Below are 14,276 nucleotides of genomic sequence, written 5' to 3'. Positions count from 1 at the left end.
GACAGCAGTCTAAAGCAGCTGGAACACCTGAATGCACCACAACTGGTTTTTTTACATACCTTTCTTTTATAAATGAGACTTGTGTGTAGTGTTTTGATGACGCTTTATTCTGTTACATCGTCCTCTGCTGGAAAACAAATAGTATTACAATTGTGGGTACATGAACACAAATATGTGAAATATGATCATTTCATAATTTCCTTTGGTTTCCACTTATTCATTTTTCAGTGTGACCCTCTGGTTGTTCAGCTGTTGGAAGTAGTAATGTCAAATTTTTTGAGATTTCTATTATTTCTGAATTATGCCGCTCCTCCTGTGCAACCTTTGCTCTCCTTAACCTCTGGTCTCCAGGTGGAGTTTTCTTCTGCCAGGAGAGCTTCGCCCTGCAGCACACCTCTGCCATCTTTGAGTGGGTCTACTGCATGCTCATCATGCTTTTCTACGGGACGTTTGCCTTCGAGTTTGGGGGTATGTCAGGAGACACCCTGATGGTGCTCTCTAGAGGAGGGGGAGTACACAACTTTTCCACCTCTGACCACAAGATGGAAGTTGTGACCAACCACCACCAGACAGAGAATTTAACAATCCTGTAGCTGGACTGTAAAATGCTGCAGCCCCACTGGAAGTCATAGGATAGCACAGGGGCCGACAAGGAAGGCCCTGAAATGAAGTTGAGAGCCTGGAAGCTGCAACCTGCTTTTGCACAGACGCCTGCCATGGCAACATATCTGTTCTCCTCTGCAGTGACCAAAGATTCAGACTTCTATCCTGCTTGTAAAAGTTCAGGCTACAAAACATTGCACAAGATCACAAGTGCCTCCTTGAGCAGTAATGAGCTACATGTGCACAAGCACGCAGTCTTTGCTCTTTGTTTTAACTCTGTTTATGTAACAGCAAAGCCTCCTTTCATCCAGCTGAGCGTCCTGAACGTGCCTCCCATGCCGCTCCATGCAGAGATGGGTTTGCCGTCGGCGTTTGGACACTCAGACACACAGCATTGTATTGTTTTTACTCAGGAAGTTTTCTTACATCACCAGCTTTTATTTCCTTCAGCAGAGGTGAAACTTTCCGGTACCTTCAGACAATAGGTGGACATCACAGCGTGCCAAGAATAATTTGTTTCATCTTTTGAGATTGTTTTCCACACAAAAGTACAACAGGAGTTTTTGTACTTATAAAGAACAACTAGTCTATCCTGTATTTCTAGTTATAAGCTTTTACCATAGTAACTGGTTCGTATTGTTTATTTAAGGTCAGTTCTCGTGTGTTTTCTGTTCAGTTTTTCATTTTTCTTGCAGCTTTAATGGGACCAAACTATAAAGGAATTCTGTATTTGATCAAACATGGTAATACTGTTCTAAAAAAAAAGAAATTTATAATGGAGACAAAGAAGAAAAAAAGATGCTTTCCTCATTTTAGTTTTTATTAAAAGTTACCATGTTAAAGAAGAGGCTTCTCTACAGAAGATCACAGCTCATTATTTCTGCCCATAAATTTACTTTTTTAATGCCTGTTAAAATTAAGATCTGCCATTTTTATTTACCTGCACAAAGTGGTGGTCAGACAAACCAAAATGATTTTCAACGTTTGGAAAGCCCCTTTCTGCATTGTTTCTGCTCTTATGTACGCAATGTGGTGCTTTTATTGCATCATTCTTATGTGTGGCCTAGATTCTTCGTAGGAGCCCAGTCTATGTCTTCTCCAACATAAAGAATGCTCGGACGTCCTGGTGAATGAAGAAATAAAATTAGCCTAACATGCATGTTGTCACCTTCTTCCATAGCAACCGCAGTCTTCATGATTAAACAGCAGCAGCAGCTAACAGCCCGAACCAACAGAGAAAGTGATCGCTGATCGTAAAGTGAACGAAAGGTTCACAGGCCACTTTTCTAAACATTTTATAATAAAATTCTTCACTCACTCTTATTTTATTTTGACTTCATGAGAAATCCTGAAGTAACCTCAATGAGTTTTAGTTGAACAGCCAAAAACTACACAAACATAAGGCATCTTCCAGCAATCAAGGACACGTCTGCAACCCTGTCGGATCTACAATGAGCTGGGCTGACCACCACTTCATGTTACACAGTTTACAAGTCAGACGTGATGTCCCTAGAATATAAGCATTTGCAGCCAAAATAACATATATCTCCACTTCTGGCTGAAAAACCCCTCATCAGCTTGCAGCCATGCTAATATTATTCATACCATCTTTAAGACCAAGTAAAGTAACTGTTAAGACATTTGACATTTGTTCACAATCCAGAAATAAAAAAAAAAAAAAAACGTATTAAAAATTTCCAGAATTGCTTCCTGTCTTGATTTATAAAATGCATTTGGGTATTTTAAGAGACGCACTACAGAACTTTAGCAGATTTTCTCAGTGACGTTCCCTCTGTCGACGTCTAATTCGGCATCAAACCTGGCCTGTGAGCTCTCCAGACTCCTGTCTCATCTATTGCTCTGTCCCTTTCACTCTTTTTCTCTCCTCCTCCAATAACGTCTTCGTGTTTTTCTTTGCTGAGTCAGCCATATTTAAAACAGCCGGTGTGTTTCTATCTGTCTGCTGGCATGTGATGTGGTGTGTAAAGCGAGCTGTGGTGCCCTGGAAGAGAAACTTGTATAGTGCAGTTTCTCTGCTGGGCAGCTACGGCTCTAGAAATGCACATAATGGATGTCACTGTGCCATCAAACAAGTCAGGAAAGCAGATTTTAAGGTCAGAAAGTTTCATAATGCGTCTTTAAGGCCACTTGTAGTTTTATCTGATTGCTCATGAAGATGCTCCAGAAAGAAAATATCACTTTTTGTATCTAATAAAAAACATTGCATTGTGTAAGTAATGTAGGAATAAAAGATGTTAATCTGCTGCCATAACATGTTTTATTTAGATTTGTAGAAAAGTCCAAATGTGTATTTTAGAATTTATTACACTTTAGTTTTTTGAAGAATTACACTGAAAGAGGGGATACTGTGGGAAAAAAACTGCCTCAAACTTTTGAAATCTCTCTTATTTTCTGGCAGTTACTTTTGGTCTTAATGGAAAAAAAACACAATTCATACTTTTATAAAGCTGCCATCAGATACAGTTGGAAATTATAAAAGCTATTTAATGTGTATATTAATATTTAATATTCAGTATAAATAAAAATAAGGCTTTGTGGATTTATTTAAGAAAAGATTTGTAACTGAAACTGATTTTTGACACTTAACAGCCCAGGAAAAATGCATTTGATAGCTGTTACTTGAATTTGCTCTTTAATTTAATTTAATAGTCTGACACATGAATGCCTTCATGTTCCCGGAGCTTCTGTATCTGTGTCTTTATCTTGTGCATCTAATATTGGAAAGTTGTTGAGCTGCACTTGAACTTTTTTTTTTTTTTAACAATTTCCATTTTTTTCTTGTAAAATTCAGTCAGGTTTGATGACACAATGATGTCTAATAATCAGTTTCAATCAGACATGTACTCGTTTGCCCCTTTATGCCAGGAATAAAGGTGAGCATTTACGCCTCTTTTAGGGCTTTCATGTTACGATTTGAGCAGGAGCTACTAGTGGGTTGGTGGGCTGATGTGTTGTTTAAATGGAGTGGAGATTACACAAACTCTGCGCTCTGCCAGCATGCATTGGTGTAACAATGGTGCTGCAGGGTCTGCAGAACCTAAACCAGCTCATGTATTTTTTTTTTATCAATACATGAGACTGTGTACCAAAGATAGAACATCTTTAATTTTAAAATTCAGGTTCTGATTTGTATAATTTAATCAGTACACCACTGGTAAAAGTCAAAGGTGTAAAATATTCTTAAGACATGATAGTGATTTGTGAACATACACATGATGTTTTGCTCTATTTAGATTTGGTCATATATTATTTTTCTTTTGGAGAGAAAAGCCAGTTGGAGTTTAAAATCTTGTCATGTCTTGTACTGCAGCTGTTACTGGTTGGCATGCAGGGTTAGGAAACCCTTTACGTTTCAAAACAGCTGAGTTTTATGTAAAGAAACCATCTGGCGTGTCAGGTTATGAAACCCCAACTCAACCACTACAGACCAGTACAGTGACCAGATACCCACCCTGAGCCATCCCTCCCTCCAGCCCCTCACATGACCACTGGCAGCTACAGTCTTACTGGATTACAGGAGCACAAGAACAGCTGTGTTTGCATCGATAAATCATCCACACTGTGCTTACACACACACACACACACACACACACACACACACTAAAAGTTTAGGTTCTTTGGTATTTCCCAGGGAAACTCCTTCCTGCCAAAGTGTCCATAACAGGCCGTCTTCTGGTAGATTGGTCTCTTTAGGTCCAAGTCTCTGCAGGACAATCGAATAGTAAAAAAAACTTTCATGTATGACCGAACATGAATTGTAACATGGCTGCATGTCTCACACAAAGCAGATGCAGGTAGCATCACATAATCCTGACCTGACAATGACGCCGGGTCTGAGATCGAAGTTTTTATTAACGATCTGCAGCAGCTCCTTCTCACTCATCTGAGAGGAGCCGTAGGTGAACAGGGAGATGGACAGAGGGTGGGCCACTCCAATTGCATAGGCCACCTAGAAACGAGAGGCACACCAGGACTTAGAGAGGAAATTCACTGACTTAAGACAACCATCAGATACAAGAGGGATGTTGTGGCTGCACTAGACAAGACACAAAAACCGAAAATGACACTTTTAATCTTTATACTTTAACATATGATTCCAAAACCACCCGTGTTAATATGCTGTTATCAGCCCTTCTCTTGCTGGGAGATTTGTTCACACAGTGATTTTTTTCTTCTAACCATGTTGTTTTGCACCAAACTTTTCACAAATGGTTTGTAACCTTAGCCTAAATATCAAGACGTCTGTTTTTAAGCTTCTCATAAACTAAAACTTTTATCTTATTGGTTAAAATGAGTTGTCATCATCTTTTTTTAAGATTTAAATGAGAATATAATGCTGATTTAGGTCATACTCATGGAAACCCATCCTAGGTCAAGCCATGATAGAACATCTGGATCGAACATCACACATGCTTCGTGTACTTTGAAAGAATTTACTGGAAGGTAAGCTCACCTGCACCAGCACCCTCCTGCACAGTTTGGCCTTCACCAGAGACTTGGCTACCCAGCGGGCAGCATAGGCCGCCGAGCGATCCACCTTTGTGTAGTCCTTACCAGAGAAAGCCCCGCCTCCATGGGCCCCCCAGCCGCCATATGTGTCAACAATGATTTTCCTGCCTGTCACTCCGGCATCCCCCTGATGTAGAAACACAACTCGATAGTCATGATATACACAAACACAACATGTATGATGTTTGATATTATTCTGGGTGATAATGCCGAAGGTGATGATTTGAGTATTTGATTGAAATACCGACGCAAGAATTACATTATTAATAAAATAAAAAACTTTTCAAAAGAAATTTCAGTAAGAAAACTAAACAATAAAAGAGTAAAATGTTTAAAGCATAATACGCTGAGCATGTTGCCTCTAAAGCTAAACATATATTTGCTTCCTGGTGTTTATGTGAGCAACATGCTTAGTTGATGGTGGAATTGTGTAAAAGTACCACTAGGGGACACACCAGCAAATTCAGGCTGCACAGAACTTAATTTGCAAAACGTAAAAAGAGATCAAAGAGACTAAAAAATGTTAGAAGAAGGTTGATGTTAAAATGAAGACATGGTGACATTTATACCCACATCTTTAACTTGTACATACACAGCAGCTAGATACAAACAAGTACTAAAAAACAAACATTAATACAACATGTAAAGAACAAGGCCATGGATCAAATAAGATTATTATTCCATATTTTCAGTCTTTCAGGCCCTTTGACAGATTTTTACCTGTGGCCCACCAATCACAAACCGTCCGCTGGGCTGCAGGTGATAGATGGTGTTCTCATCCAGATACTTTGCAGGGACCACAGCTTTGATGACCTTCTCCTTCAGGACCTTCTTCTGTTCTTCCAGGCTCACATTGTCATTGTGCTGCACTGAGATCACCACCGTGTGGACTCTCTTGGGAATCACAGCACCATTTTCCTGGGTGTAATGAACCGTCACCTGGACAAGGATGGAGCAAGTTTGCACATTACTTGTAGAGTTAAAGTCACTTTTTAATGTAAAATGATTGTCGTCATGCAAATGACACATTTACAGCAGTGAGACATATTGTACGTGTTCATTCAAGATCAACATATCCTTCTTATGTTTCAGCATTCCTCTTTCACATTAAAGCTTCTGCAAACTGAGAGTTTGGGAGTGTCACATGTGCCGTGAGCTCACAAGACCAAGACAAAATGATACCTCGGAAGCATTGCTGAAAGTCTTAAAGGAAAGGCGTCTCCCTGCTCAGATGTCGAATACCAGCGTGCACTGGTTTGTATCTGCTGGTAAACACATTCTGTAGGTCAACAGCGCCGTCCCACTTTCTAGTGTGTGAAGTGTTTGTTACAAACCTGCACACTGGGCTTCATCTTGAGTAAATTAAATGTCACCCTGATAAAAACAGAGGAATATTCTTTTATTGCTGCCACTGAAACTTTAATGTGACAAATCTCTGTAAATTAAACATTCATGCAGATACAAACAATCAAAACAATAAACCAAAAATAATAAATCTCATTTATGGTGATATAGGAAAGCTGATTATGTGTGATAGTTATGACAACTGATCTAAATTAGACATGAACCAAGACTCTAAAAATAGTATTTTGACTTTAGTTGATCTAAAATGTTTCCATATGAATCCTGTTTAATTCCTTTGGCTGGTGATGAAAACATTTTTTGGTGAATCAAGAGAATTTTAGAACATAAACTTAAATTAATTGCTTCTGTTTAAAACAAGTGATTGAATTAACTAATTAAAGTCAATTTATTTCATCAGTTCAACTCATCAGATCTGTTTAAATCATTTAGTATAAATTGTGCAAACACTGCAAAGACTCATGGGAAATGTGAATTCAGCAGGAATTTAACCTTTTGTGATGACTCCCCTATAAATTTGAGTTATGTGCTTTATTTCCTGTTACGTTTACACGTAAACAAAGTTGTTGGAATATAGAGTTCTGTTTGAAAGTTGGCATCATGAGTGTCGACAACAGTACAGCAAGAAAAAGCCAGCACCACCTAATGCTGGTGTTAATGACCTGCAATGCCACAAATTTTCTTTCCAATCCGACACCAAGTAAAATTCAAGCCAGTATCAACGATACCAGTCCAGTGCTTTGTAACCCACCACCACCATTTCACTGTCCAAAGTTTATGAGGAAAATCTAGTTTGAAAGACGTGGTTAAATTCACTCATCGCTATCACTCGAATCATTTCATTTCTTTTAAATAAACAATTTGAATCACTGTGACTAAATTTATTGGAAAGTTAAATTTAAAGCAGGAGGGCCCAAAGTCGGTCCTCGAGGGCCATTGTTTCCTGCTTCAACACACCTGACTCAAAGTAAATCGATCCAACAGCCTATTAAGTTTTGCACAATGACTCATCAGTTTGAGTCAGGTGGTTTTGGAGCAGGGACACATCAAAAACCTGCAGGATTGTGGCCCTTAAGGACCGGAGCTGGACACCCCTGATTTAAAGTTTCAAGTTGTCCCAAAGTAACTTGATTAGACTTGATGTTGATGATGTTGCATGTGAAAGCACCATGCTTCTGTAACTACGTGCATTTTTTATTTATTAATTTTTTTTTATCCCACCTGTGTCTTGGAGTCTGGGCGGAGCCAGGGCACAGTCCCGTTTCGTCTCAGTTCGGCCATCTTAGCGTTGAGTTTATGGGCGAGGACTATCGTGAGGGGCATGCACTCCTCAGTCTCATCTGTGGCGTATCCAAACATCAGACCCTGTTTACAGCATGAGAACAGGTTAGTGGACTGCATTCTGTTATTATATGTGCAAAGGACTTCACTGGAGTTAAGAGTCCAGATGACCTGGTCTCCAGCTCCGATGTCGCTTTCCACACGGTCGATGTGAACTCCCTGTGCAATGTCAGGAGACTGCTGCTCTAGGGCCACCAGTACGTTACAGGTCTTATAGTCAAAGCCTGGAAACACAGAGGAAAGAACAAGGACAAGGGAAAGGAGACAGTTTAGGTCAGGGGTAGCCAACGTCGGTCCTCGAGGGCACCAATCCGGCAGGTTTTCCAGATTTCTGTGCTCCAACACACCTGACTTAAACTAATGAGTCATTGTGGAGATCCTTATAGGCTGTTGGCTCCATTTAATTTGAGTCAGGTGTGCTGGAGCAGGGAAATCTGGAAAACCTGCCGGATTGGTGCCCTCGAGGACCGACGTTGGCTACCCCTGGTTTAGGTAGTTCAAGTCCTACTTTAGAGATGCAGCCTGAAGATGAAAGCTAAAGATGTACACGTCCGTTTCCACCCACCTTTATCTGAGCTGTCGTAGCCGATATGTTTGATGATGTCTCTGACCTCCTTCTGGTAGTCTACACGTGCTCGTGATGTGATCTCACCACAGAGCAGCACCATGCCCGTCTTACACACGGTCTCTGTTTCAACACAGAGCACACACACTGATGTTTAGGCCTTTAAATGTGTTGGTTTGACTCACAGAATTCTTTTAAAGATCCTTTTGCAAAATGCTTTGGTCCCATAGTGGCACAAATCTGACAGGACAGAAAAAAACTAAAAATCAGGCTAGATCCAGCATGAATGCAGCCCACAATCAGCTGATTCCTGGTATTTAAAAAAGAGATAAAAGTCACCAGCTCTCAACGAACTTGGCCCAAAACTAAAAAATAAACTAGAAAACAACCTAATTTTAGTAGATGTGAAGTTTTACCTTAGCTCGGTTTGAACCTCTTTTTGTATTTTCCGAATCCCACCACTGTCAAACTAAAAAATTTAGCCACTAATATAAACTAATGATGAAAAAAATATATATACTGTTTCTCCTTATCAACATGACAGCATCACACAGCTGCTGCAGGTTTGTCGGCTGCATCCATGTCGGCTGCATCCATGATGAGAATCTTCCGTTCCGCCACATCCCAAAGCTGCTCTACTGGACTGAGATCTGGTGACTGTGGAGGCCGTTGGAGTCCAGTGAACTCATTATCATGTTCTAGAAAGCAGGTGGAGATGATCTGAGCTTTATTACATGGTGCATTATCCTGCTGGAAGTAGCATCAGAAGATGCTCCACTGTGGTCTTAAAGGGATGGACATGGTCAGCAACAATGCTCAGGTAGGCTGTGCTGGTTAAACCAGACCATGTTGGGACTAAGGGGCCCAAAGGCATTCATTCATTATCTTAACCGCTTAGTCCATTAAGGGTTGCGGGTAAGCTGGAGCCTATCCCAGCATTTAACTGGTGAGAGGCAGGGTACACCCTGGATAGGTGACTAGTCCATCGCAGGGCCGACACAGATGGAGACAAACATCCATCCACACACACCTAAGGAGAATTTAGAGTGACCACTTAACCTAACATGCATGACTTTGGACGGTGGGAGGAAGCCGGAGAACCTGGAGAGAACCCACGCATACACGGGGAGAACAAGCAAACTCCACAAAGAGAAAGGCCACGGCCCCCAGGTTCAAACCTCCCCCCAGTCGAGGCTCGAACCAGCAACCTTCTTGCTGTGAGGCTGCGGTGCTAACCACCACACTACAGTGCAGCCCTGGCGGCATGGCTCAGTGGGTAGAGTGGTTGTCCTGTAGCCTAAGGGTTGCCGGTGCGATCCCAGCCTGAAGACTTCATGTCAAGGTGTCCCTGAGCAAGACACCAATCCCCTAATTGCTCCTAATGGGTCGTGGTTGAGCACCTTGCATGGCAGCTTCCGCCATCAGTGTGTGAATAGAGTCCAAAGTGGGCCAAGAAAATATCCCCCACACCATTACACCACCAGCAGCCTGAAGCGTTGATCCAAGACAGGATGGATCCATGTCTTCATGATGTTTCTACCAAATTCTGAGCCTAGCATCTAAATGTGGAGCTGAAATGGAGACTCATCAGACCAGCAACGTTTCTCCATCTTCTATTGTCCAGTGTTGGTGAGTGTGTGTGAATTGTAGCCTCAGTTTCCTGTTCTTAGCTGACAGGAGGCACCCGGTGTGGTCTTCTGCTGCTGTAGCCCATCTGCTTCAAGGCTGGATGTGTGATTAGAGATGATATTCTGCAGACCTTGTTCTTCTCCAGACAATTCTCTGTAAACCCTAGAGATGGTTGCAGATCAGCAGATTCTGAAATACTCACACCAACAACCATGCCACGTTCAAAGTCACTTAAATCTCCTTTCTTCCTGATTCTGATGCTCAGTTTGAACTTCAGCAAGTCGTCTTCATCTTGTCTACATGACAGGATGTGTTGAGTTGTTGCCATGTGATTGGCTGGTTAGATATTTGTGTTAAAATGCAGTTGAATGTGTGAACCATGACCTTTTGTCTTTTTAACAATTTCATACAACTAATGCCTATATTATCCATTATGCTATTAATAAACATTAATTAACATATCTCAATCATGGTTCTTTGGCCTCGCTGACCTCCATGTTTTACTTATTTCTCTGTTCCAACACACCAGTTTCAGATAAATGGGTCACCTCTTCTTCTTCTTCAGACTACAGAAACCTGATTCAGGTATACTGGAGCAGTGAAACATATGGTTAAACCTGCAGAGTACAGGAACCCTGAACACAACTGATGCAAATTTATGATTTAAATGGAGATTCTGGTGTGTTAGCAGCAAGCAAAGTAACCTGGAGGAGGAATGTTGAGCAGCTGGAAAGGTCTGATAAGTTCCTAACTTCATAAATTTTTAATTTTCCAGAATTTATTACTTAAGGTTATTTTTAAGACTCCACTCAGGTTTTTCTGGTACCATTCTCCCCATGGTGCAAAACTCAACACAAAAAAAACAGGAAAACAGCAAATTTAAGAAAGTATAACACTATAAAATAACTAACACATCCGTGTTGCATGGATGAAATGCTTCACTGTTACGTGTCCATTGTTTCCCTCTGCTGGAGAACAACACACTCTGCCACTCACCACAAGCTACTTTAGCATCAGGGTCTTGCTTCAGATGAGCGTCCAGCACAGCATCGCTGATCTGGTCACATATTTTATCTGGAAGGCAAGAAAATAGCTGAAATGCATCAACATCTGCATCTATGTCGAGTCGTGACCTTCTGCAGGCAGAGTCCTGGTGTAAGCATGAAAATATCGCCTTTCACAGCACTACACACCATTCCTGTTGTGTCTTTTAATAGACTTTGGTTTGGTGAGTGCATACCAGAGTGACACAGTCCACTAATCAAAGTGCCGCCATAAACATATTTTAAAATCTTAATGTCATATTTTATGTTCTTTTTTTAATTGTACCAACATTTTATTTTATTTTTTATCATATTGTGTATTCTTTGCTCACCTGCCTAGGGACTAGGGATGCAAATTAACTTGTTAGTTATAATCTGGCATGTTTACATCTGTTTTTATAGATGTTGATTAATATGCACTCTCCCAATCAAATAAACTAATAAATAAATAAATAAAACTGTATCAAATGTTCAAATAACTTTATACTTTATTCAAATAATTTAAACATTTAAATTGGACTAATGTGGATAATGTATATGTTTTAATCAGACTATAACTGGACTAAAATAAACTAATTTGAATTGGACTGTATCTTTAATCGCATATTGATTTGGTGCAAATGGAGCTGAATTAAATTAATGAGCATCTGCAGCTTAAAAAATAATGAACAAAACGAGCTTAAATTAAACATGATTAAAGTGTTTATTAAATTTAATATCTTGAATTTATTGACCTTTATTTGTGTAATTATGGGTCAATTTTGAATTTATGCAGCTTGCATACTTTACTTTTTTTTTTTTTTTTTTTTTTTTACTAATTTAAAATTCTTTTCAGTTCAGATTTTCTTTCATTAGTGCCACACGCAACTGGATTACACGTAAATACAAATTGATTGAAAAAATGGGCAAATTCCAGTTCATATGCATGCACTGAGGTTGCATTGTCTACATAAAATAAATTCACATGAGAAATCAGTGGCATGAGTCTACAGACTGGTGCTTCCAGTCACTGCTGAATGCTGCACATTCCTCAGAATCATCAATGATCACTGAAACATGAAAGTGTTTTACATGATAAGCACAGAGTTCAAGCTGCACAGAGAGGGGGTCTCGTACTCACCAGGATGTCCCTCTCCCACGGATTCGGAGGTAAACATGAAGGACCCTTCATGAGGAGCATGGTCGTAATTGTTGTCCACTGAGCCATTCATCTTTATCCCTCTGAGAGTCAAGCAGAGAAAGTAGGAGTGATGACTGAGGAGCGGAGAAGCTGCTCTGGGACTAGATGAGTTCTTGTGGTTCTTATCAAAACAGTGTGGCCGAGATGGACAAGTTGTGGGGAGTCAGGTCTCACAGCGCAGCCGGATGGCCCTGCACTATATAAGGCAAAGACAACATACACATAGGGGGCTGGGCGCCATGTGAACCAGTGGATTAGACCATTCAGAAGCAGAGAAAGGGTGGGTGGGATTGCTTTTTTTTATGACTTACGTTTAACTCCTCCTTTGCTGAATACTCCTATTTTGCCAAAAACAGAGCTCAAGTTCAACAAATCCAACAGCAGGACAGCGTCGGTGTCATTAAAGGGTTAATTTTAAGCTCCTTCACTCTTTCATTCATGTCTGCTCTGTGCTTCTTTTATACCTGCGGGGCCCCTTAGGTCTGCAATGGGAAGTCTGGCAGCGTACACATGGAGCTGCTGACATGATGTGAAGGAGATAATGAAGATGTAATGAAAGCATGAATTAGTTGTCAGATTACATGCCTCTGATGCCAAAACTGGTAACAGCAGTCTGGGCTCACAGATTTATGTGAAAGGAGCGCCACACATTCCTCTATGAGATCAGGTTGCAGCTTGTAAAAGATGTATCATCATTACACAGGAGCAAAAAGCACAAACAACACTCATTTAATTCTAATCTTTTTGAAGTTTTGCAGCATTTAAAGCTCCTGCCATGGCCATTTTGCACCTCACTGGATGTTTTTTCTTTTTATTTCAAAGACTCAGGTCCATTTAGAAAAGGATCACGTGACTGTCATGTACGGTGGCGTGCAAAGGTTAATGTAACAATTCCTATGGGTTTGAATAGTAAACAGAGAAGATGAAATCTGGATTGATTTCTAAAAGGTATAAAACTAAAAACAACACTTTTCTTTAGTATTTGTGGCAAAATGTTTGACAGTTTAGTTCTAAATACAAAAAGAAGAATGGTTGAGAATTAGTTTGGACATGTTGTCTCTTCTTTTTAGTCATTCTGCTTGTAAAAATATTTTAAATTTAAGCAGTATGCAGGCCATAGCAAAGAGATAAAATACCGGCAGAACCAAATCTGGGCTTTTTTCCATGCACTTTGAAAAACTTCTAATACTTTGAATGATGTGAAATTCTGCATCATAATGGTGCAGACCAGGGGCTCAAAGTGGATCCTCGAGGTCAGCTGTCCTGCAGGTTTTGGATGTTTTCTGCTGCAGCACACCTGCATCAGATTAGTAAGTCAACATGCTTGGGCAGAAATGGAAAACAAGCTGTTGAGGAGAGCCATTTAATTTGAATCAGGTGTGATGGAGCAGGGAGACATTTAAAACCTGCCGCCCTGCAGCTCTTGAGGACTGGAGCTGGACACCTCTGGTGTACAGGACTTAAACACAAGCCTAAAATCTGTGGGTCAGTTCAGTTTATTAGACTCAAACTAAAATCCTCCAAATACCAAACATCAATGTGAATATAAAGTAAAATAGGGGTATTTTGAGTATAGGTGGCATCTTTCATGTCGGCATATTAATTACATCAGATTTATTATAGACCAGCCTCTTCTCATCATCCTCTGGATTTGGTTTTGGATAAATAGCAGTATTTTGCAAACATACATGCATTTGTTTTCAGTAGTCTTGACTGCTGTAATGGAGTTTTTCTTCAGGTCTTTCTACAATAAATCACTAAGACAACTGCAACTAATCCAGAATGCTGCTCCTCACAAAGACCAAAAGCAGGGAACATGGTACTCAGATCTCTACGGGCTTTTGGTGAGACAGAATTTATTTTTAAATGTTCCTGCTAGTGTACAAACCTCAGAATGGTCCAGGTCCAAGATATAGATCTGTAGTCCTAAAAATTCAGATGATCCTCTGAAAGCTCCTAACTTAGCCTAAAAATTCCTAGGAAGCTTAGGAGTGACTCTAGAACTTTCTCAGACAACTCTGAG

General features: G+C 40.3%; 2 protein-coding genes across 4 annotated transcripts in view; one reads left to right on the top strand and one right to left on the bottom strand.

Moving 5' to 3' along the window:
* LOC121632870 (transmembrane protein 150A-like) overlaps positions 1-1,265 on the top strand; it is a 29,262-nt gene extending 27,997 nt beyond the window's left edge. For all 3 annotated transcript variants that reach the window (XM_041974647.1, XM_041974645.1, XM_041974646.1), the window contains one exon: positions 352-1,265. In XM_041974647.1, coding sequence (XP_041830581.1) covers positions 352-593 — 242 coding nt within the window. In that variant the 3' untranslated portion in view covers positions 594-1,265. The remainder of the gene's footprint in view (positions 1-351) is intronic.
* A 2,108-nt stretch (positions 1,266-3,373) lies between these two features.
* LOC121632869 (S-adenosylmethionine synthase-like) lies at positions 3,374-12,389 on the bottom strand. Its single transcript, XM_041974644.1, has 9 exons — positions 12,194-12,389; positions 11,027-11,104; positions 8,402-8,524; positions 7,948-8,060; positions 7,717-7,860; positions 5,854-6,072; positions 5,078-5,260; positions 4,440-4,573; positions 3,374-4,327 (listed from the first exon to the last, which is right to left on the bottom strand). Exons 1-9 carry the CDS (start codon positions 12,282-12,284, stop codon positions 4,225-4,227), a joined length of 1,188 nt encoding a protein of 395 aa, XP_041830578.1. The 5' UTR covers positions 12,285-12,389; the 3' UTR covers positions 3,374-4,224.
* Between the last annotated feature and the right edge of the window lie 1,887 nt (positions 12,390-14,276).

The sequence above is a fragment of the Melanotaenia boesemani genome, chromosome 21 (genome assembly GCF_017639745.1).
Source record: "Melanotaenia boesemani isolate fMelBoe1 chromosome 21, fMelBoe1.pri, whole genome shotgun sequence".
In the NCBI taxonomy this organism is placed as follows: domain Eukaryota; kingdom Metazoa; phylum Chordata; class Actinopteri; order Atheriniformes; family Melanotaeniidae; genus Melanotaenia; species Melanotaenia boesemani.
Note: the sequence above shows the minus strand (reverse complement) of the source record. Positions and strands in the feature narration are given on the sequence as shown.